At 47.3% G+C, this 24,391-nt stretch overlaps 1 protein-coding gene across 4 annotated transcripts; it reads right to left on the reverse strand.

Annotated features, from left to right (window-relative positions):
• Positions 1-4,194: 4,194 nt before the first annotated feature.
• On the reverse strand, positions 4,195-22,651 carry ZDHHC1 (zDHHC palmitoyltransferase 1). Of its 4 annotated transcripts, none has more exons than XM_077185025.1 (12): positions 22,495-22,651; positions 21,161-21,379; positions 19,282-19,457; positions 18,543-18,644; positions 17,541-17,665; positions 17,055-17,213; positions 13,547-13,659; positions 8,682-8,767; positions 7,951-8,044; positions 6,892-7,000; positions 6,338-6,462; positions 4,195-4,315 (listed from the first exon to the last, which is right to left on the reverse strand). In XM_077185025.1, the coding sequence occupies exons 2-12, from the start codon at positions 21,377-21,379 to the stop codon at positions 4,292-4,294; spliced, it is 1,332 nt and encodes a 443-aa protein (XP_077041140.1). In that variant the 5' UTR covers positions 22,495-22,651; the 3' UTR covers positions 4,195-4,291. The 4 variants fall into 4 exon arrangements, with proteins under 4 accessions (XP_077041140.1, XP_077041139.1, XP_054496750.2 ...); XM_077185024.1 differs by lacking the exon at positions 4,195-4,315 and adding an exon at positions 4,339-4,769; XM_054640775.2 differs by lacking the exon at positions 4,195-4,315 and having other exon boundaries at positions 4,339-6,462.
• Positions 22,652-24,391: the final 1,740 nt, after the last annotated feature.

Below are 24,391 nucleotides of genomic sequence, written 5' to 3' on the forward strand. Positions count from 1 at the left end.
GCCGCGGCACGGCGGGAGCGCCCTCGGGGCGGGGAGAGGAGCCCGGGCAGCGGACCCGGGACCACCTCTGGGACCCTCCACGAGCCCATGAAGCCTCTCTGCTTCCCCACGAGACCCTTCCAGCACCTGGCAGGTCTTTCCTACACCCCACAAGGTCTCTCCATCACCTTACAAATCCCCAGCGTTGTCCCACAAGGTCCCTTTAGCACCCCCCGAGGCCCCACCATAAACCCACAAGGTCTCTCCACCACCCCTCAGCACAGACTCCCCCTGGCACCCCGGCTGTGCTGTACCCTGCAGCCCTTCCCCTGCCCCACACAATCACCATGCCCCCCATAGAGGAACTCTGCCCAGGCTGAGGAGGCAATGCCAACCCCTCTGGTGTGTCAGGGACCGTGGTGAGCACCTGTGGCCCAGTGGGACCTCCTTGGAGCAGCCACATGCTAGCACTGCCACCCTGGCAGCCTGGAGCATGACCACAGCAGGGCTCCCAGTGGGTGCTGCGAGCTGAGGCAGTACCCAAATATTGTGGTTGTCATGGAGCCCCAGCACAACCCACATCTCTTACTCACTGCCCCACCTCAGCTGTTTGCCCAGAGCCTGCTTTGATCCCCATGCCCTCCTGGCATCGCTCGGGGGTGCAGGGCATCGTGGGTGATCGGCTGCAGCACCAGCAGGAGCTGTGCAAGCAGGACACACAGTGTGAGATTTGCTGCTGCCTTGGGGGTCCTGAGGACAAATCAGCAGCTTTAGGGACTGGGAAGTGGCTCAAACATCAATCTTTGGCACTGTCTGTGGTCTGTCTGCCCTGCTCCCTGTGCAGAGAAGCTGCAGGTTAAGGACAAACACAGGTGTCCCCATGGCTGAGCTGCCCCAGGGCATCTGTTCTGCTTGTGCACCCAGAGCATTTTGCTGTGGGGCACAGCCCCAGTGACAACCTCCCCCACTTGGCTGAGGGGTACCTGTTCTCTCCTGGGACACTGTTGCCAGTTCTTGACTGGACAAAGACATGAGCAACCCACTCACACTGATTCTTTCTTGGATTGGGGTCTGGAGACCTCCAGAGGTAACCACCAGCCAGCTCTGGGAGTTTGGGATCACTAACTTTACCACTCACTTCAGAGGTGAGTGGCCAGAGGCCCCAGGTGTGTCACAGCCCCTGGCCCCTTTGGGTGGGCCCAGCTGGTCAGACACATGAAGGACCCCACTTTATTATTCCTCCAACCAACCCTGTGGCCCCTGAAGAGCTGCTCTTTTACAGCCCAGTCAGAGGCAGGGTGGCAAGAACATCCTGGAGGGGACAGTCCAGAGTGGGAAGGGCAAGTGTGGAGGCTCACCTGATGCCAGAGTCCAGGCAGATCTCTCCAAGTGTTTTTCCTCTCTCTGGTTTGTCCTGGTAGAGCTCAGACATGGCCAGAGAGCCTGGGAGCTACATGGAGCACGTGGCACCAGGAGGATCTCCTGGTCACACATTCTTCCTGCTCCTCATACAACGGGAAAGCAGCTTCCAAAGCGCAGAGGGTCAGAGCTGACAGTGCCTGGCTGTCAAGTGGGAATTTCAACCTCTCTGCAGGCCAGCAAGGACCCAGGGTGTGTGATCCCACCTGCAGAAGGTGAGGAGGAGCTGTAAACTCTCTGTTTTAAGGGCAAGGGAATAAATACTGCTACACGGAGGAGGGTGGTTAAGTCTTGATGAAGGTACAGCCTCATCCTTAGCTTGCCCTGCAGCTCCCCACCAGAGCAGGTGTCTGGCTCTGCTTCCAGCTGACAGCCCCAGACAGGAGCCAGGTAACATCAGCTGGAGCACCCAGCAGGACTTGGCAGCTGTGGGCAGTGTGGGAGCCGGGATCTCCGAGCCAGCAGCAGGTGGAAAAGGAGTTGGACATGTGGGCAGCTCCTCTGTAGGAGCTTCAGCTGCTCCTGGGGCTGCAGACCCAAGGAGCCGAGCAATGGCACACGGGGAGAGCCGGGCAGGGGGGCGCTGAGCCACGGCTGCTGAGCTGCCCACGGGCTCGGGTTGAGCAGGTCAGATTTCGGTTCCTGAGGGCTGGGGTTTGTTGTGCCTTTGTTGTCACCATGACAGCCCTGTTGGGATGGAGCGTGGTCCTTGGCCGGCTCCCGCTGTTCCTCACGCAGCCCGGAAAAGGAAGCCCGGGAGGAGGCTGTGACTTGGTCCGCAGCCCGCGGGACGGGCAGGAATTGAAAGGGAGCTTGCACAGCTCCTGTGATGTGATGGAGGAGCATGCACACGGCTCAGGGATCAGCTCGCCGGGGGCCTTTCCCTTCTAATCAAGGTCAGGATGTTCCCAGGCTGTCTCCTGCCCCAGGGACACAATGAGCCGAATACTCCAGCGCTCACCCCGGACACACCGAGGCTCACACACAGCTGCATCCCCGAGGTGCGCGTTCGGCTGCTTCCTGCTGAGGCTGTGTCCTTCCCACCTCACACAGAGCTCGGAGTGCTGTGACTGCTCAGGGTGCAGCTCAGAGCTTGCACGAGGGCACAAGCGCAACCTCCGAGCACCCTCTGTGCTCACCCCCATCCTCTTTGCCCCTCGCTTCCCCCGAGGCTGGGCACCGCAGCCTCCCGGGACTCATCCCGTTCCAGGAATGATTCTCTGGCTCGGCCGTGTCTGGGGTGGGATGAGGTTATGCGGGAGCGCCGCTTCTCTAGCGCGAGTTGCTACAAAACAGAGGGAAGTGTTTCGGAGGTTGTGCAATATGTACACGGTCACCCCAGCAACGGCGTGTCCACAAGGCATTAGCGGGGCTTAGCTGCGGCTGCTGAGCGCGATGGGGACCGGGCTCTGCCGAGTCCGTGCCGGGTGTGCCACCGAGCACCAGCTGCGGGCGTGCCCTGCACAGCTCCGGGCACAGGAGAGGGGGAAAGCTCCATCCTCCTTCCTTTTGCCCACCCTGCAGCTCAAGGCAGCTCATTGAGATGCTCTCAGCATGTGTCAAAAGCAGTGCGGGAACAGAGTCCTATAAAATCATTTCCCAAAGGAAGGTCCCCTTGACTTCAAAGAAGAAACAAAGAAACTTGAGCCAGGCTCAGAGATGAAAGGAACCACGATGTGCATCCCATGCCAAGGCGGAGGCTTGGAGCAGGCACCGTGGGGCCTGGCACAGCTGCCAGACAGTGGCCAGGGACCATGACATGATTTCAGAGGATTGTGGAACGCTATCATCCTGCAAATCATTGTTTCTTCCTAATAAAAAGCCACAGTGTCTTGTGGTGGAAACAGCTGGTCCAGGGCATTGCCTTCAGCTGGTGGGAGAGTTCACACACTGGCAAAAACCTTTTATTTATTTAGCTGGAGAAAGTGCTTGAGGATATCAGACCTCAATGTGTCTGCAGTGATGGGGAGCTGAAGCATCAGGACTTCTGCTGTCAGGACCTTAACCCAGCTTTCTCATGGCTTTGGGCTGCAGCTTGTGGTCATTGCAACTCTCTGGTGCTGAGCCCAGGACTGCTCTGCCCATGCTGGACTCTGCAGCAGCACCCCAATGTGACTTGTTCCTTCTGCTTACTGCCACAGGTCTGCTATGGACATTCCGCATGCAGAGCAGCAGAAATGCCATTGGCACTTGAACCTGCAGGGTATCAACATTAAAGGCCCAAGAGGATAAAAGCAAGGTTGAGAAGGAGAGTCCAGGAGCTAAAACCATCTCAGCCTCACCATTTTCACTCTTGGGTGCTCACTGTGCATTTTCAACAATGCTCTTTGGATGTGGTTGTGGCAAAAACATAAACCCCAGCTGATTTCAGTAACCATATGGCACACACAATCCTCCTGCTGCCCTTGAGGTTTAGGAGATCAGAGTCCAACCCTGGCAGTGCTGGGAGCCCATCCTGCTGGAGGCTGGCTCTTGGCTCAGCACCCAGCTGCTCCAAGGCACGGACACAGCTTTGCATGTTTGGCAGTCTTGAGTTATTCAGCAGAGTGGAGCAAATGTTCCAGCTAAAGGCAGCAGAAGGATGTGCCTGGACATCTGATAGCCCAGGAAACCCAGCTCCCCTCAGCCCAAAGAGCACAGCAGCCTTTCTGCAGCACAATGCAGAGCTGGCTGGGCCTCCTTCCTCTGGTGCTCCAGCACAAAGACCAGGCTGGGGTACACAGCTCAGGGAGAAGATGGTCTGATCCCTACCCCTCAGGGAAGACACTCCCATCTAACACCCAAAAGGCCCTGTGGAGAAGGGACTGCTGTCACCCCCACATCAATTACAGTGCTGAGCCCTTCTGGGACTGCAGAGGCTCAGGGAGAAGTGAACCAAACAGCCTGGGGATCATCAATGGGGCAGAGCCAGGAATTGCTGCAAAAGAAAGGAAGAAACTGTTTAGCAAAGAATATAGAAAATTTTATTGTGGCCAGAGCTACCAAAGAGCTCCATACATGATTTTGGGACTGATTCTGCATGGACAGAGTAAGAAAACACACAAGGTCTGCTCAGGGGCACCTGCTGAAGAGGAATTACCAATGCTTTCTGGTGGAGAGACAGCTGGCCTTGGAAAACCATGAGCCCAGCATTGCTGCAGGACACAGTTTCCTTGGATGACAGCAGACATGAGGAGAAACAACAGGAAGGGTTTTGTCTAACTGGGACCCATAGGTGAGCAATGCCCTGGTCTCTGCAGACACCCAGTGCCATGTCTGCTGGTCCACACTCACCTGCTTTCCCAAAAGGTCACACTGCCAGAGGGCACCACTGGCCACAGCAGGCAGGGAAGCTGCAAGGAGCGTGACCACAGGCCAGCCCTTCCTGCAAACTGAGAAAAAATGACTTCAACAGCTACATGAGACCTCACTTTTTCTGATCAACAGATTGTGTAAACTGATGAAGAGTCAAAGCTCCTCATCCCAGTTCTTTCAGGGGACAAAAATCACACAAGAGAAGAGTGGTAAGGCAGCCCTTTAAAACACTCCCAGGTCTTTCTCTCAGGCTAGACCCTCCCATCAAGCCTGTGAGTCCAGTCTGCCTGTCCCATGTTGACTGTGCCCAAAGAGCCTTTGACTCTAGATCCCTGCCCTGCTCTGACCCAGTTCCAAGGAGTGCTTGCAGACTGAGCTAGACAAAGGGAGAACAGCTTAGCTTGGCTCTCACAGCACCATGCTTTGTCCTGTCCTTCCCTAACCTGCACCCACCATAGGCTGCAGAAAGGTCAGTTGCGCCTTTCATGCATCAAAACATTTTGGAAGGGTGATGAAGACTCCCCTGGCTTCCTTTTCTTTGTTGGTGCACCTGTCTGCTCACAGCACCAGCAGTGTGCTGTGCTGGGGATGTGTCAAATCCTGTCAGACATGGCCATGCTGGTGGCTGCTGTCTGGGCTCTGAGATCAGCTGGCTGCTAGGCAGATCTGGGCTTGCTGAAGGCCCAGCCTCAGCACTCAGCCAGGAATCTGGAACAGGGCCTGCTGCCTGGGGAAGCCATGAGGACAGGGAGAGCACAGGTGCTGTAGGATGGCAGCCCAGCCAGTTCTCTGCAGCTCACCCCCAATACAGGCTGCTGTGGCTCAAGGCACTGGCCACGTGCCCCCCTGTCTGCTGTGGGATCTTTCTGCACTACACACACACCCCAGGCTTGGTGTGGGCTAACACAGATCTGGCAGGCCAGGAATTGCAAAGGTTTCAGGGCCTGCTGTATCCCAAAACTTCTGATGAGAATGCTGCAGTGTGGGGCACCCCAGAGTGCTGGGAAGGGGGAGCAGGTCAAGCTATGCTGAGAGAGAGAGAAGATGCTGGTGGTGGGCTTGGCTTGAGGGAGCACAGTGGAAAGCGGTATAGGGATGGGGCAATCCTGAGGTTACTCCCTGACCCCCTGCTGAAGCCCCTGAGCATGATCCAATGACAGGGAGTAGGCAGATGGAAATACAGCTTTCAGGGAGCAGGGAATGGCAGAGGTGCAGCCTTGTTCTTCCCCATCTTACACTCTGCTAGGAACTTACTGCAGTACCAGCATGCAGAGGGCCAAGAGGGGTTGGCCCTTCCCAGGGAAAGCACTTGAGCTCTCGTGACCAACAAATCTACCTCAGGTTCGCCACCTTGCTGCCTCCTGCCTTTGGCTGAGGATGAGAAATGTCCCACTGCAGCCTGACAGCACGTGCACAGTGAGGGGTGAGTCCTGGAGGGCTCCACACAGCACTAATGCTGCTCCCAAAGGCCATGGCTTTGGAAGGGTGGTCCCTAGGCCGCTGTGGTGCTTGTCCTTATGTCCTTTGAGCATGGATCATGTGTGCCCACATGCTGCTTGCTGGTGCATTTTCTGTGGTCAGGCTCTGACGTGCTCTCACTGGGCTGGGGCTGAGGGACAAGAGGTTCTCCACTGCTCTTACTTACAAACACAGCAGGAATCTTAGAAAAAAGCTCCAGGTCTCGTTCCACATGTCTATCCTGCTGGCAGCTTCTCCTTTTGACCTTGTGCTCAGAATACAGATTCTTCTTCTTGACTCCTCTGGGATTGTCTGTGGACAAGGGACAATGTTGAGAGTTGCCCGAGTTATTCTTAGGAGGCCCTTGAAGGACTGGGCTCCCAGAGTGAATCTGAGCCACAGGAATCTTATCCATGGACTCAGCAGACTCTGAGTGATGGTGAGCTGGGGGTCCTGCTGCCTGGATGAGGCCCATGCTGCTGGGGGACACAGCAGCTCTCAGAGGAAAAGCTGGCACTAAGAGGTGAAGCCTGTGGGAAGGTGAGGTGGCAGCAGTTGTGGCTGGGAACTCTGCAGATGGAAATAAAGGGAGAAGAAACCTTAAGGAGAGAGAGATTGCTCAGCCCCACAAAGACATCAACAAGCCCAGGAACTCTGCTCTGGCTGATGCAGTACTGTTAAAGCAAATCATACATTTATTTATGCAAGATTCAGCAGAGAAGCTGACTGGTGCACTCTCACCTGATGGGGGATCTGGGAAGGAGAGCTGAGGTGTAGCATGTGCTTTAGATCCACTGTCCATTGCTGAGGAAGAAACTTTCTGCACTTTCTTTCTTCTTTTCTTCTGTTGCTGTGAAAGCAAGTAGCCCAAGAGGAGGGAAGTCACTTCACCAGCCCAAAGGAAAGAGACTTTTTTTTTTTACTTTATCTCTTTTTAATTCTTCCTACTTTGAATAACAAGCACTAGGTATAACCAAAGTCCAAGAATATTTTACCATTAAGACTGAGATACTACAAAGCAGAAATAGAGAACAGGCATTTACTAACACACCCCCACACTATCTGCATACAGTGACTCTCTCTGTGTAGGTACCTTGAAGCTGTTGTCTCATAGAGCTGGGGGTTGTATGAGACACTGGTCACTTGCATTTGTAAAGCCAAACTAGAAGAGGGAACCAAAACTCACAGAGCACAGGATGTCCCAAGAAAGGAACAGTCCTTGTCCCAAATACTGTATAGATGAAAACAAATTTTTCTTACCATCTAGATGGCAAGACTGATTAATAAGCTTGGAGGAAAGAGGAAAAGCACCACCACCTGCCATCTGAGCAAGAGGAGAGAGCATCTGGATACAGACACATGAATATCAGGAGCCCAGTCCAAGACTTTGGAGAGCTGTTCCATACACTCAAGCTCCATATCCACACACACCATCTTCCCCTGGGAAACTGCTTTATTTGAACATTTAAACTGTTGGGTTTTGCTCTACAGAAACATGCAGAGCTTCTTACATCAACAAAGCAGCATAGTCAGAGTCACTGAGCTGCACCGGGGCAGCAAGGCACTGGATTACAGCTGTGCTACAGCTGTGAGCTTATGAGGGGACTGGAAGATAGCTCTGATCATGCCTGTGAGTGGAGACAGGAGAACATCACCTGGATTTGGTGACTGCAGGGCACAGCCACACCTGCAGACACTCACTGAGGGGAGGGGTAAGCACAGCCTGCTCTAGAGTGAGCATGCCCAAGCACCTGGGTGGGCTGTCAGCAGCACCTTGGGTGTGGGGCAAATCCTCCTTACCTGAGAAGGGGCCATGGAGTGAAGAGATGGGGACTCAGGGGATGAGCTCTGCTTGGGGTCACTTTCTTGGTTATGGACATAGAGCTTTGGAAAGCTAAAAACACAGCAGACACACAAGGTGATTCCCGAAGGCAGGACTTAAGTCCGATGCCCTCTTTGCCTGCACACACAGATCAGGCTGATCACAGCCTCCCCTGCCTTACACAGCATTCCCAGCAAAACTGCAGGGGAACTTCTCCTGCACAATTGTGCAAAATAAGAAGGAAATCCCCAGGGACACAAGTTAACAGGAAAGGACTAATTAAGAGACAAGGATCCTGTTTTCCCATGAGTGCTTGCCCGTGTTATAAACTTGTAACTGTTGTGATGCATTTCTCTACAACCTGAAGTCATGCAACTATAATGAGCTCAATAGAGGAGTTATAGGACAAATCAGCCAGCCTTGAAGTAATTTTAATATAATACAATTAATAGAAAGCAGTTTGCTATAAAATATTTAATATAAAACAGTCTAAGTAGAATATTCTAGGAAAGATATTTTCCCAGGAGAGAGAAGGCAAGTATTCCTGCAGGTATCCACCCTCCTGAAACTCAAAGATTTCACCATGCCTTGCTCAAAATACTGGTGCTCACTACCCTTCTAAGTACTTTTGTCTTAGGGCCCATCAGTGACCTTGACAGCAATTTCCCATTCACCACTCATGGAGAATCTTTTCCTTGACTTTTCTCACCTTTTTCCTGCAATTACTGTTGAGAATTCCTCTCCTCGAATTCCAGGGTCTGTATAGCCAGGATTACCTGACAATAAGTCTGCTTCCTGGAAAAAACAAAACAAACAACATTTTCAGACTAATACAAACACAGAGGGGTGAAGAGGGATTTTCATTACAGACATACTCTTTCTCCTTATGCCAGATACCTTTTGTCCCTATTGGTAGCACAGCAGGAAATTGCAGCTTAAGAAGATGAAAAACCCAAGATTGGAACAATTAGAAGTCCTTGATTAATTTCTTTAGTCCAGTCAGTATTTCATATGACTCAAAACCAAATCACACTTAGAGAGATCAGCTTAGTCATTTCTTGGGAGCACATTCAAAATACCACTTAAAGCTTCCATTAGTTACACAGTCCAATCTGAGGAGCTCTGCAGTGAATGCAAAATATGTCTTTTAAATGCAAAATGGAGGTGAGGAGAATGGAAGCATTAAAGATACAGGAAAAACATAACGTGTTTTCTATTTCTTGTGTGACCCTGTGTGGTTAAGACCTGCTGATTTTTAAAAATGAGTGTGATATATTGTTTATTTGCCTCAGGTATGGATGAGCTCAGAATAATGACAGCTGAACTTGAAAACTGCATATTTTCAGAAACATTATAAGAACAAGTTTCCTAAATCCAAGTGCTGCATTACAGGAAAGGACCCCAGTTCTCCCTCAAAAGCACCCAGTTAGGATGGTCAGAGTACCAAGGGATGAAGAGTATGAAGCCCTGTTATCAAAAAAGGATAAACCATGCTCAGAAGGACCTGGACACCACTTATCAGCTGCTTTTAAACTTAAATAATCATCAAGAGAACTTCTTCATAAGTGTTTCACCATGCAGTGACTACAAAGATATTTTAAAGTAACTTTTAGGTTAAATGGAAAGATTTAAAATGTGATAGGCATTAGCTTCAAAAATAGCTAAAACAAGCTCATGAAGACCTTTCTTTTCTGAAGAGCCTGATCAGCAAATTTGAGAAAATGAAGTCAAAGTTGGACACGCCACAAATGAGTTCCTGAGAGATCCAGGGCCTCTGCATTTGAACAAATTCATAAACAATCAACAAAAGAGCAGAGCAGTGAGAAGCCTGGTGATGACACTCCCTGATGTAAGGCATTAAAAATGAAAGCCAGCCGCAAAGGGCTGCGGAAGATCTTTGCAATATTGAATTACAGGATGCTAAAATGGCACAAAAAATCAATATTGCTAGAGGTAAAGATGGAAAGTGAAGCATGTGGGAAAAGCAGTTTAAACTTTATATACAGAGCAACAGTCTATGAACTGGAAAAGAATCCATGGAGCTGCACATTCAGTGACAGCCAAGAAATCATTTCAGATGTTAGGAATAAAAAGGAAAGGCAAATAAAAAGAGAAAAAAAACAATTTCAGCTGTTTTATGGGTGGTAACATAATATCTGAAGGGAATTGGTTTAGAAATCAAAACCATGTCTTTCTGATTTAAAAATTTATCCAAGTGCAAGATTAATAATCTGCAGAAATTTACTACATGTATTTCAATTGGAACTTGTAACTCAAGTCACATCATCACTCATCACCAACTGAACACAAAGTGTGCACAAAGGTCTCCTCAAAGGTCCTTGGGACATTTACAATCAAGATTTACATTCAGGCCTCATGCACCTGAGTCACAAGGGAAGGAGACCAGGCACAGTCTCGTGTCACTGTGAGTGTACAGGCAGGAGATGCAGGTCTTTTCAGAGGGAAGCAGCTCATGGCTGAAATGAGCTGCAGCAGAAACATCCCACTGCACAGAGCAACTGAAAACAATCAGGACTCAATGTCCACAGCACATAAACAGGACTGCAGGACTGGCATTTCAAGGGAGCTTAATAAATGATTCATCTTGAGAATAACGTGGAGAATTTCTTTCCAAGCAGGGAATGAAAGAGCCTTTTTTAATCAATTCTGTTCATTTCAGCCTTCTATAAATAATGTAGAACGAAACCAGCCACATAAATGAAAGTAAAGCATTAGAGCTGACTATGAAAACAAATGAGACTCAATCAGTAGAAAATACAATGCTCTCTCAGAGTGTGACACAAACTACAGCCACAGCACAGAGCCCAAGCCTCCCTCTGCTCCCAGGCATTTAGCAGGAGAATCAGAATCTTTCCTCTGCAGCATCAAGACAAGGCACTGTTTGCAGTTGGGTTGTCAGGATTCAGCTGCTGCTCCTGCTGAAAGCAGACTGCTCGGCTGACACACTGCCCAAGTTCTGCCCCTGTGCACATCCTGGCCACGTTCACCCACTGCCAGCTGTGACCACCCCAAGGTCCATGGTTTACAATCCCAGGATGGATTCAGCTCCCTTGCCCAATGCAGCTGCCCTTATCAACCACTTCAGTGTCAGAAGTGCCCTGAAGTGCTGTCTGCCTGGAGGGGAAGCAGAATTGAACAGGAAAAAAAGAGTTCTTGTCCCATGGAAGGTGAGTCTGTTGCAAGTGTTGAGGCTGAGAGTGAAGACTAAGTTTGTTTTACATCAATATTGGAAGAAAGCAACAATTCTGAAAGTGTAAGGGAAGCTGAGTTTAAAATCTGTGTTTAGTATTTAAAATCAAACCCCACCAACCTGAATCAGTTTCCAAAGCAAGTTCAAAGCTTTAGGAATGTGAGAAGAATCACATCCCAGCTGGCCTCATATGAAAGCCAGCTCCCTGGCATGAATGCAATTATGCATTAAAGCATAGGATTTGGGTTAGTTTATATTTCTTTGGACTGCAAATGACTACAGAAAAAATGGTTACTTGCACATCCTGCTTTAGGTATGGTAATAGAAGCAAAGGCTCAATGTGCCCAACTGTTCTGCATTTTTTGTGACATCTGAACCACTTAAATGTGCAAAATTAGGGCTCTTATTTTGTAGATCCTACAAGTACATAAGAATCCTTTATCCTGAACAAGAATCCTTTAACTTGAACATAGCTGAAGACTTAACCACAGACCAACATGGAAAACTGAAGCCAAAACCAACACCCAAGCTTGAATAAGGCTCAAAAACAAGCATTAAAGGGGAAATGCATGTTTCTTCTTAGTCCCTAAAATGAATGAACAGTTCAGACAAAAGTGGGAAGAGGATGATTTCCATTTTATGCTTACAACATGTTGGATCAATTACAAAGGGTTGCAGTGTTCAAGCTAAAGAAGGCTGTATTCAACACAGTTTACAAAAGGCAAGTCACTTGGTGTCCTCCTACTCCAATCTATTTGTTTGTGTTTATCTCTGGTTGCTATGTAAGAAACAAGGAAAATCTAGTGGGTTAACATTTTTTTTAACAATGTTACTGGGCATCATCCAGTCTTTCTTGTTCCCCAAGGTCCTAACTGCAGTCCTGAAACATCAAACTCCTTTTCATCCTGCTCCTTCCAGGCTTGCTGCTTCAAAGTAACCATATTCACACATATCTAGATAACAACCGGTGCAGACAGGAGAACAACACAGGACAGGAGAATGCCAACATCCCAAAAGTGCACACACACATAAAGTCCACCCCTGTTCAAATACATTTTCAGTATCAACTAAAATTGAATAACTAGATTATTAGAGCTAATGCTTTATTATTGTTTTAATCTTCATAGTAAGCAAAGCTCTGTGAAACAAAGTGCCAAATATTTTTGTTGTTATGGAAACCTCTGTTTAAACTGAAAGTTCAACTTTTCCAAAACAGTAAAAAATATATATGAAAAGCTAGGGACTTCATATTATAGAAAAGTGAATGAGCTCACTTTCCCCTTTGCTTTGATAGGGAAGAACTATGGATGAATCCAGAGACATCCCAGTATCTCTACAGAGAATACTTGGATGAAGTTTGTATTTAATTAATTTCTTATGAAATACAAAACTGTTTGTATAGTAGGTAACTTACTTGCATAAAATGAAAAATTATACATGACTGAGAATCACAGAATAATCTAGATTAGGAAGAATTTTTGGAAATTTCTAGTTCAAGCCCCTGCTGAAGTCAGTATAGAATGTGTCCAGTCAAAATTTGAGTTAATCCAATAATTTATTTTGCCTTGTATCAAAATAAATTACACTGAACCTCTCAATTCAGAGCCTGATATACTTGCCTCAGCAGAGTCTAACAGCATTTAAGAGCTTGTAGAACTCTTTTTACAGAGATATAGATCAACACCATGCTAATAACAAGGACCCTTATCATTATACAGACTCATTTCAAAGAAAAGCAGATATCTGGGTCATTTCTGCAAAACTAGTGTCCTTTTCACTTTTAAGATGGTTAAATTACTGCTGCTCAGTGATTAGCCCCAGTTTCCCCAGCCCTAGAGCCTGCCTCATTTGAAGCCATGACACAAGGCCCCAGGATGTGCAGTGCCACCCAAACAGATGGTCCTGTCCTTTCCAGGGAAAGGATTCTTCCCACTCCTCAGCTACCCTCCTTTGTGCTGAGCCAGGCATTCATGGGACTGCTTGGTGAACCAATTGGGAGGGAGCTGGGCCAGCTCAACTGTTTTTTTAACAAAGTTTATTGTTACTCAGATGAGTTCCCCCACCCTGTCCTAATGAACAGCTGTGCTGGCAGAAGAGACGAGACAGTGCAGGACCCAAAAAAAGTGGTGGAGGAAGAGAGTGGGTGGGATTGATTCCTTTGAAAGCACTACTTGCTTATACCTAAAGTGTTCATGGAATCACAGGCCTTGCACTCTTTCACATCCTACTCAACTCCATCAAAGTACCAAGTCTTATCTCTGGCAACTGCCTTTAAAACATGGAACACAAGAAAGTGAAGCAAAGTTTACACAGCAAACAAAGAAGGCTGTTTTTGGGAAATGGGCTGAAAGTAGGATGAGTACCTGACTGGGTCTCACTTGGGAGGAACAAGACTCCTGTTTCTTGTCTACCTTGTCTGGCTGCTGCTGGGGACGCTGCTGCAGGATGTACTCATATGTAGTCAGCTTGTGCCACACTGAAAGGGAAGAAAGAGACCTGTCAGCACAGGAAAGGCCCCTCCCTGACTGCACTTACACAAACAGGCTGGATAACTATACCATCAAATAGTAACTATAAACATGAAGAAACTGATAATCCAAGCCAAAAGTAGCTGTGCTCTGTACATCCTACTATATCCTTTATTGTCACCATCACAATGCTTTCTTATAGTCCTGCTATTCTAAAGTGTCCTAGAATGGTACAACCTTCTATACTATAGTGATTTGTTCAGTTCATTTCAGGGCAAATCCATTATTCTTGTCTAAGAGGTTTAAGATCTGCACTGTACAAACAGCTCAGTGAGCAATCAGAAGGTATTGCAGAAGGTGGTGCTAAATGGAGAGAAGAAATGGAGCAGGTTAGAGTGTCCTGTAGTGATTGAGACACTTAATGTGCAAACCAGTGAGCATCAAATGCACAGCTTGCCTTGTGCCAAACAGATGTGCCCAGAGTTCACATGTCCCTGACTTTATGAGCTCTCCAGGTCCCCATGCAAACACATCTGCTTCCATGAATGACCAAAAGCATGTGACATTTCTGAGCAACTTGGTTTCTTCATGAGACCCAAAAAGAGTCCAAAATGCAGACATTCTTCCCATAATGACCTTAAGCATTTTTAGAGAATAAACCCAGAAAAGGATACTGAAGGGTTTTAGCACACAGCACAATGGTTATTCCTCCTTTTTACAGAAGCACAGCAGTTAAAGCAGATGCCTAGGATCATCTGGACTAAAATCCTCCCTCTGCCTGAAGACATTTAGATCACTGATATCTTACCTCTCAAAACCATGCCCTTCACAGAAAAGTGGGGGAGAATCACTTTATGAATAAATAAAAATCACCGTAATAAGGAATCACAATCACCTTATGAAGAAATAAAAAATCAGGATCCATTTGGCCAAGAAGAGAGAACATAGAGATGAATGTGAGTCTGCAGCCAAGTGATTACTTAACAGGGACAGTGCAGGGTGCTGGCAAGTGCTCCTAGAATGGCACCCTTTGCTTTCTTTGGAAAACAGAATGTTGCTTCATAAGCAAAGGCTTATTAACCATTTTTAATTTGGATTTTGTTGGTTTCTGAATACTTACAGTGTAACTTTTAAAGTATTTTAATAGAGCTATTTAGTTGAAATTCTGCATTTTTTTGGCCAGATAACACTGCAGCACATAACATGTAAAATATTATCAGTCTGTGAGTAACCCTATATGCTTTCCTATATTCCCTACTATTTTTTTCTTCTTATTCTACTATCAGCCTCTTGGTACTGAAGAAAAAAATCCTCCCTCCAAGCTTCTGAAGTGTCATGCTTCACCAAATGCCTCCAGAACTGAGTCTGAATCAAGACTAGTAATTTTGAATACACGGACCTACTATTTTGAGAATAACCTACTTTCTTTGAGTGATCATAGTGAGTAATTAAAATCTGGAGAGTAACTCTGAGATTTTCACTGTGCTTGTAACAAAACTAGATTCTAAATTTTAATAGTCATACCTGACTTAAGCCATTTTGTAACAGAAGCCTAAGGTCAGTACCACTCACATGGGTGCTGTTGAATTTCTGTAATTTAATTATTGAAAACCAAAAAGATATATGAAGAAATACTGACCAACAGTAATTACATTGGAATTGGTAAAGTGTATTTCTAGTCTCAAAAGAGGGAAGACAGCTCATTACAACACTGTCTGCCTTAAAGCATTCAGAGGAGACTATTGACAATTACAGGTATAAAATAAGAGGAGTTTAAGTTCAGACATACTTTGTCTTCCTGAAAGCCAGTAGTAAGTGCAAATGCAATGGTAAGTGCAATGCATACTCATATGCAGCACACAATAAAGGCTTCAGTGTGGTGACACCCCTCCTTTAAAGCAAGGGCTTACACAATACATTCTGCACAGATGGAAACAGTTCATTAGGGCAGCAGATTATAATGTAATAAAACATTAAAAACATTTGCAATAATTCTGTTTCCACATAAGATGGAAGATAACGATTTAAAATTCGGCCAAAAGTAGAAGTTAATTTGGCTCGAAATTTATTCTGAAAGAGGAAAAAGAATCACTCCGAGACAAGAGCAGCAAAATCTCCCCCAAGCCCAGAGCACAACTAGTGGCACACACAGAGATTTCTGTCTGTCAGATAAAGCAGGTCATTATCTCAGGCAGGGAGCACCCTCTTGTGGAAGCTGCACAGAAGGACAGGATAAATACCACTTAGGACTCAACAGAATAATCCTTTTTCATTCAGAAGAAACCTTCCTGGAGCTTTGTTATGCTTTTTGTCTTTAAAAAGTGCTGCATCAACTTTTCAAATCTCCAGGCAGTGCCATTAATGCAGAAAAGCCCACTGTCAATTCTGCCAAGGAAGTGAAATTGTAGCGTGCCCAAATTTCAGTCAACATCAAAGAGGCTGTAGAAGAAAATGATGGTCAGTGTCCTCACTGGGTGCACTGTCCATGCCAGCTGGGAACACTCCCCTATCAAACACTACACTTCGGCAGTGCAACTGTTTTGCTTCTGGAGCTGTGCTGGTTTGTGCTGACCTAGTTTGTGTTGGCATCTGCACGTCTGTTAACTGAGAACCTGAAAATCCATCCAAGGATCCTCTGTAACCTCTGTCCTCACTTCTCTTCCACCACATCCCTTCTTTCCTACTTCTGCCACCACCAGCTACTGCAAATGTAAGATCTTTCCCTATCATGACTTTCATCAGCAGCCAAAAAGCATTGGCTTAATTGTAGATGATGGCTGAAAAAAGTTTTTGATGCCCATTTCTACATAAACAAACATAAATATCCTTTCTTGCCAGAGCAACAAGCAGTAGATCTAAAGAGAAGCCTTTCTGAAAGCCTCTTTCTCTGCATTCCACAAATCTTCTTGTATCAATATGGTACAATTTCCATAAAGGGACCTTAACCTGGATGGCAGTGCTCCCATCAGAAATTCAGCTCTGTGCATCCACATTTCTCTGGGGTAAGGGAAAAATACAGGCTCTTTCACACAACAGAAGTACTGGGGAGCACTGTGAGGAGACTCACAAAGGCCATATGTGGAGTTAATCTGAATCTGCCATCACTGGCATCAAGCTGACATTGCCCAGTTCATCCCACTTGGCCTCTTCAGTACCCTACCATGTGCTTTCAGTTCCAGGATAACATAGCTTAAACATGGCTGCAGAGGCCCAACACAAGACCCACATTACACAAGCACTGATAAGCCTACCTGGTACAGGGGGGAATTCAGAAATATGATGTTAAATCCCAATTTTACACAATGGGTGCATATTAGTGACACGGGTGTTCAGTGAATGCAGGATGAGTAGAAGATAAGCAAAAATGAAATGAGGGTATAGATGACAGGAACAAAACACCTACAGAGATAGATGTGAAAAGTCAAGAGGTGGCCCAGCAGGATCATGGTCACTAGGCTCAGAAGAATAAAAATCCCAGCTGTCACCAAAATGGCAGGTGCCTGAGTCTCAACAGGAGATGCGGGAAGAAACACAAACCAGCGATCCATGTGGTTCCTCAAAGCTGTCAAACAAAGAGAGTTGGAGATAAGTAGATTGTCCAGGTATGAATTATCTCTAAATAAACTTTATAGCTGGAATCAAAAGTAGCTGCAGACCCATTGTGCACTGGAGGCCTAAGAAATCCGGTGTCTGCAGGGCTTTTAGGAAGAGCAATTAGCTCTGTAAGGAAAGACATTCCATCCAGCTGAGCAGAGATACTCTAACAGAAATATAAAATGGAAGCAGTAAGGAATGGAGTTCCTCCTCAGTGGAAGAGCTGACAGAATCCAAACCCTCATCAAGACATGCTGGCTGATCCCCAGGATGCTCATGTGGAGCACTGCAGTACCATCAAAGTGCTGGTCAGAGCGAAGCACTGCGGGGTCCACGAAGAACTCCACAAAGACGTAGAAAGCGATGAGCAGCAGAAGCCCCAGGCCCAGAATGGCAGAGAGCACACTGTTCAAAAAGAGCCTGCCAGGAAAGGGAGAGCTCTCAGTGCCTTCAGTAACATCACACACACAAATCAATATCCCAGCCTCTAATAAACAAAGAGACAGCTATCTCAAATTACTGTCACACTTTCTTACACTTCTGATAGATACTGGTGAACAGCTTTACTTATTATTTGTTACTTTGAGGGACTAAACTGTGACCCTTTAGTGCAACCATGGGTACAAAACAGTAGAGTATATCTAGGACAGACAAAGAGCTCCCTTGCACAAAATCTGGAGTGTAGTGTGTGTCAAAGGCAAATCCCTTCCTGATCTGCTTCACCAGCCATAAGTGTAACATGGCACCCAGCAACATCGCTTTGCTTTCCACGGGGTTTAAGTGCAGGAAAGTAAATTGAGAAGCATCAGTGACAATCTCCTTATTCTTATCTCAAACCTGGCATGGATTAGAGGTCCCTATATGCTGCTGTGACTCCTGCCAACTGGCAAGTCTTGTAGGGAAAGCACATGATCTGGATGCAGGTTGTTTCAAATTGGAACAGCACCATCATGGTTCCATTCCTACTTCAGCTTTCAGAAGCACTAAGGACACTCAATTAACATCCTGTATGCATTTCCTATCACCAAATAGTAACTCTATGTTCTCTGTTTTTACTTACAGATGTTCAGCTACAACATTTTAAGTTCAGGAATTTTATCCCTGGTTATTTGAATGATTATGCTTGTATTTTCCATCTAGTTTTCTCATGACTGATTCTCTTCAGCCAGGAGATAAAAGAAAAGTGGGTCTGCATGGCTAAGTACAGACTGGACTGAGATACAGGAGAGCCCTGGAAAGAGAAGGAGCCACATTATTGATGCAGTGTTGTGCTTCTACCACAATGCCAAGCTCTTACCAGTAATTCCTCTCTCCCACACAGTTGTTGAGCCATTTGCAGTGATGATCAAAGCCACACACACACTTGTTGCAAGTTCCACAGTGCTTTGAGTTGGCACTCCTGCCAAGGAAAGGGTGGCATTAGCATGGCAGCACCAGCTCATTACTGTGACTTTTCAGTGACTCAAACACAGGGGGATACAGCAGCAGAGATCCTGGTAACAGTGAGTAAACCTTCTGCACTGGTAATAGTGAGTAAACCTTCTGCATCAGGAGTACTTCATCTCCCAAACTTATCTATCACTGCTGCACCACAATCCCAAAATTCGCCTTTCAAGGCACTGCATGATTTTTAATTTGGAGATTGTTGAATTCTTATTTGAATCCCTTCAGCAATACTACAGAGCTTGGTGTTAATGCCTGCCCTCCAAGCATTTCCTGCAACTGGCCAGCATCCAGCCAGAGACAAGCACGCACACACAAAACTTACACACTGATAGGTAAAACACCAACACCCAGGGAACATGGCACACTACAGCCTTCTCCACACAACATGAGCAATGAAATAAAACACAGAACCCTGTGCACATTTGACAGAAGGCCCCTACCCAGCTACCTGAACCCTGCCACAGGATGAAGCTTAACTTGCACTGTAGCAGCTCAGGGGCTCAATTTCAAATCTTATAGTCTGACATTAAGGACTAATGGTGACATGCAATGGTGAAGAAGACAGAGCAGGAGAAAGAAGAGCTACTTACACATCCACATCACAGACATGGCAGTGATGGTTCTCAATGACATGTGCGTGTTGGTTACGGTTGAAGGTGGCCAGAGGCCCCAGATAGTTTTTTTCTCGCACGTTTGCATCCGCAGGATCAATGGAAACTGCAGTAAGATGAACAACTAAATGGTAGATAAAACACACTCCTGGACACTGAAGTACACAGTTAAGGATTTAACATGTCTTTTAATCCTTAATACACAAACCCCACACAGACGAAAAATTTATGGCATAGAATTAGAAATTGCTGTATAACATTGCAGCACATTAATCTGAGCTTTATTGATAGAGACATTTGCCTTGTAATAAATATCCCTGTAAAAAGATAAGTAAACCTACAGGAACATCCCTCCTCATTATGTACTTCTCTGCCTTACAGAAGTGCCCTTCCTAGCCCAGAATGTCTTCAAAAGTTACCTGTACTTACCAGCATCTGAGCCCAAGTACAGGCTGCTGACATAGGTCCAAGTTTCTCAGTCCATACAGACTCCTTGGAAAGGCTGTGCACATGCCCTTTCACTGCACCAGACTTTCAAGAAAAAAAAGGTCACATCAGGGAAGTAGTATTGATTCCCTTGCTTTCCTTTTCCTTAGAATCCCAGGGAAGAGGAGCACACCTTTAAAGCAGTCTCCTACAAAGGATCCAGGGTTTGTCACTGTTTCTATACACCCAGATGTGCACATCATTGATCATACTAAGACCTACAGAAAATAGATCAGTTTAGTAAGCTAAAAAACAAGGCCTCTGAGAGGTCCAGCTCACTGGAGCTCTGATGGCTGATGAAGCAGATTGGGAAGGGATTTGCCATTGACACAATAGAGACATTAGTGCTTTATTAACTGGAAGTAAAACTTGAGGAAATATTAATCTGTTTAATTAGGAGTAACTTTAGATTGCATTATTAAGATATTTAATAGACAAATTCACAAGGTTTGAACTGTGATAACATCAAAGACTTGAGCAAGCTAAGTAGATGTAAGACCACTGAGCTAATGATATTAATGTCTAAATCATGCAGGTGTAAAACTATAACAATAATAAGCAAAATCATCCCAAACATATCCAAGACTTAGAGGCATCTGTGTCAGATGTATAAAGGGTGTAAGCGCACGCCCCATCCCTTTAGAACAAGGTCTGGTTTTGAGGAAGTTCCTTCCCTGGGCACAGGTGATAGCACAGTGGCACTGGGAGTACTGGGAAAACTGGGATCACTCCCCAGCTGCTCCAGGCGGAACAAGCCAAGGGTCCTCAGCTGCTTCTCCTCTAGACCCTTCACTGTCTTTGTTAGATGTGTACTAAACTGCTGCTCCAGACTGTCCCATAAGGGACCTCTCCTCTGAAGTTCACACCACACCACCTTGTGTGCCACTCCCAGACTTCCTCCTGAACACAGGAGAGTGTGGGTCACAGGGAGGTGATCCACTGTGGGCCACCACAAGCATGCCAAGCTGCCTTTCATGACTCACCCAGCCAGCACAGAGAGGTGGGGCTGCCTTCACAAGGATGTTTCAGGAGGGGATTTTTTGTATGACTTCCCTCAAACCCTGCAGCACACTTGTAGAAGAATAATATAAAGCAAAGGAGACACACAGGCAGAAGCAGGCAGCAGAAGAGCAAAGGCAGTAACCTTAATGGAGAGTGATGAAGAAGAACATCAGTGACCTAAAGTGAGGATCTCAAAGCAAATGATTTTTTATAATCAGGAGATATCCAAGATGATGGTGACAGTTCAGAGAAACATTCTGGCTCAGGTGCTTTTCTCCTATGCTTTCTGTGCTACCCAATAAGTGTTCTGTGCTACCAAAGCCCCAAGGACAGTTTGTACCAGCCCTGCTCCCTCTCCATCCAAGGATACGATGTAACCAGCGGGCAGCCAGTGGCGGGGCAGGAGGGGAACCAGGATCCCAAAGCCAACCAGAGCAAAGAACAGGAACAGCAGCCAGGCAATGACCTGGAACAGGTGCAGGGGCCAGCTCCAGCCATTTCTTCGAGCACGTTGGACCTTCACCTCAGGGACAGCTTCACCCAAATCCTCTGGAGCTATCTTATTATGGGGTTTATTGCAGATATTCATCTACAGAAATCAAAAATGGAAAACAAAAAGATGTGAAACAAAAGTGCTGTGACTGAGCCCTGGTGCTGCAGAGATGCTCCAAGGCAGACTAAGTTAGAGACTAAAATGATGACACGTGAAGAGAAACAGCTCTGAGCTCAGAAGCAATTTCTCCTTTTTTATGGTGGATTATTAGATGCTGCTTTTCACTTGCCACAGGGCCAGGAGAGTTTTTAACAACAGAGGGTTGGGCTGCTCTGCTTCACAGAAAACATGAGATAGCAGGGAGAGCAAACCAGGCAGGATATCAAGGGCAGCATTACAAAGCCAGCACAAAGGAGCTCTGCTGGACCTGAGCTGACTCAAGGTACCTCTGCACCACTCCCATCCTTCCTTAGTAACTAAAGAGGATGTGAAACTACCATCTAACACGACAAACAACTTCAATTAGTCTGATTAACATGCACAGGAGAGTGATGAAAGAAAAGAAGGAGGTCTCTGGCTCCCTTGTGGTATTTTTGATAATGGTTCCAGTGCCAGAACAATTCACAGGGCTGGAAGAGAGCAAGCACAGCAACTGCTGAAAGAGTGAGCAGGACAATTCCAGCCTTGGTATGCCAACAGCCCTTCAGTCCCTGGCAAAGGGCTGGAAATGCCTTTTTTGGTCAACTGGTAGAGAAGTGGATAAGAATAGCAGAGAATATAATTTATGTTCATCAGCACGGTCTTATCAACACGTAGGCTGGAATAAAAAATTCCTAACTTCACCCTTTGAAGTAATTAGCAGTATCTGCCTGCTTTCACCATTTAAGTTGCTACATGGCAACTGGCTCATCACTGATGAGAAATCATTACCAGTCATGTTATCCTTCTCTCATTAGGCTGTTGAAAACTTGCTCATGCATCACTTTGAGCTACCTGTTACAAAACCCACAGTGGGTACGCCCGGCGTGCCCTTATACCCAGCTCCAGAAAACACTGAATATAAAAACCAGCCTGAAGTCACTATTAGGGTAGACAGAGAGAGAGGCACCGGGACGCAAGGGAGCCAGGGCTGGGTCAGCGGTTTCCCGGGCAGCCACTCTGGTGAGAGGCGCGAAGAACCCTCCCGCACTCCACCACCTCCCACCCCTCACCTTCTTCCCGCAGAAGCGGTGGACAGCGGCCCCGGCCCCGCCTCATGCCCAGGCAGGGCGCGGGGCCCCCGGCTGAGGCCTCCACGGCAGCTCCCGGCGCCTCCGCGGGCCTCGGGCCGCTGCGCCCGTCACCATGGCAACGGCTACGGCGGCGCGCAGGGGGCAAAACGTGCCGGACGCGATCGTTCCTGCGCGAGATTTCGTCCTACATCAGCCCCGGGGTGGGGTCCTCTGGAGAAACTCTGTCTGCGACACTCCCCAGCCTTCCAAGGGGTGACATTCCATACAGCTGGGGCTAGAGATGCCCAGTGAGCCAGCGGTGGAGTCTGGTTTTGAGCTAAAGCCATCCCACTCCTGGAAAATTCTATTCCCTGTTATATCAACCAGTCTTCATGGCATGAAAATGTAGTATTTTTGTTGATATATATATATATATATGCAGACTTACACTGTGACGTAATGAGGTTGCAGAATTTTACTGGGGAGTTTGGAATTTTACTGGAGGCTTTGCAGTGGTTTGTGCTTAAGTAAAACAAAGTAAAGGACACGGAACTAAGGATTGCTTTATCAGTGAAGGATAAAGGATACCCCTGGGCAACCAGGATAACATAGAATTTGATGGATTTGAAACACTCCTAGCATAGTCTGGCATCAGCAATTCCAGCAAGATAGATTCCAGGGATGCCTGGATTGTGGAATCATGGATTATCCTGAGTTAGAAGGGATTCACAAGGAACATCAAGTCCAACTCCTTACCCTGCCCAGGACTACTCCCAAAATCACACCATGTGTCTGAGGGCATTGTCCAAATGCTTCCTGAAGTCTGGCAGGTTTGGTGCTGCAAACATTTCATTTCAGTGCATCCCCAGACAAGCAGCAAGAACACTGGGAAAACAGAAGCAGAGAGCAGTAAGGTTGGAAAAGATCTCTAAAGATCATTGAGTCCAGCTACTAACCCAGCACTGCTGTGTTCACCACTAACCCTTGTCCCCAGGTACCACGTCCACACACCCTATGAGCACTTCCAGGGATGATGATTTCAGCACTGCCTGGGCAGACTGTCTCAGCACCTGGCCACCTTTTCCACAAAGAAATTTTCCCTAATATCCAAGTTAAGCCTCTACTGGCACAACCTGAGGCCATTTCCTCTTGTCCTATCATTTGTTACCTGGGAGAAGAACCCGATCCCCCCTGGCTCACCCTGCGGTGAGGGAGTTGTTGAGTGATAAGGTCCCCTCTGAGCCTCCTTTTCCCCAGGTTGAGCCCTCCCAGCTCCCTCATTAATTCATCACCAGACTTCTGCTTCAGACCTTCCCCAGCTCCATTGCCCTTCCCTGGGCTCACCACAATACCTCCGTGTCCTTCTTGTAGTGACCTTTGCAAACTTGTTTTATCATTAGCAGTCAGTGATGTGGCTGTTAGTGCCTAGTCCAGCTGTACCTGAAGGTTTCAAGGGTAGAAGAAAACCTGCGCAAAAAACCGGGGTTGTTTTGTCCATTTTGGCTGGGACACCTCATGTTCAGGGATAAATATTTACCCTGTAACTCTCTTTTCATCCCAGCCCGCGGCCGCAGTGGGCACGGGCCAGATGCGGGTTTGGGTGACGCAGCTCTGCCGGCACAGCCCGCTCCTCTGCTGGCCCTGGCCTGCCCCAGCCCAGCCCGCTCCTCTGCTGGCCCTGGGGAGGCTTTTCAGCCCAGCCCAGCCCAGCCCCGCCCAGCCCGGCCCGGCCCGGCCCGGCCCGTTCCTCTGCTGGCCCTGGGGAGGTTTTTCCGCCGGCCCCGGTGGAGCACAGCCCGGCCCCGATGGTGGTGCCGGCGGCAGGGACAAAGAGCTCTTTATGGGCCGCCGGTGTCGGTGCACAGCGGCTGCTTTGTGCGAGGGCTCCGGCCGGACC

This window comes from Agelaius phoeniceus, chromosome 12 (genome assembly GCF_051311805.1).
Source record: "Agelaius phoeniceus isolate bAgePho1 chromosome 12, bAgePho1.hap1, whole genome shotgun sequence".
NCBI lineage: Eukaryota > Metazoa > Chordata > Aves > Passeriformes > Icteridae > Agelaius > Agelaius phoeniceus.

Coding starts and splice junctions, on each gene's coding strand:
- ZDHHC1 (XM_077185023.1), bottom strand. CDS start 21,379: ATGAATATCTGCAATAAACCCCATAATAAGATAGCTCCAGAGGATTTG. Junction 17,214..17,540: donor CTCTGACCAGCACTTTGATG/GTACTGCAGTGC, acceptor TTTGTTTGACAG/CTTTGAGGAACCACATGGAT. Junction 13,660..17,054: donor GACTTTTCACATCTATCTCT/GTAGGTGTTTTG, acceptor CTTCCCTTTCAG/TGTGGCACAAGCTGACTACA.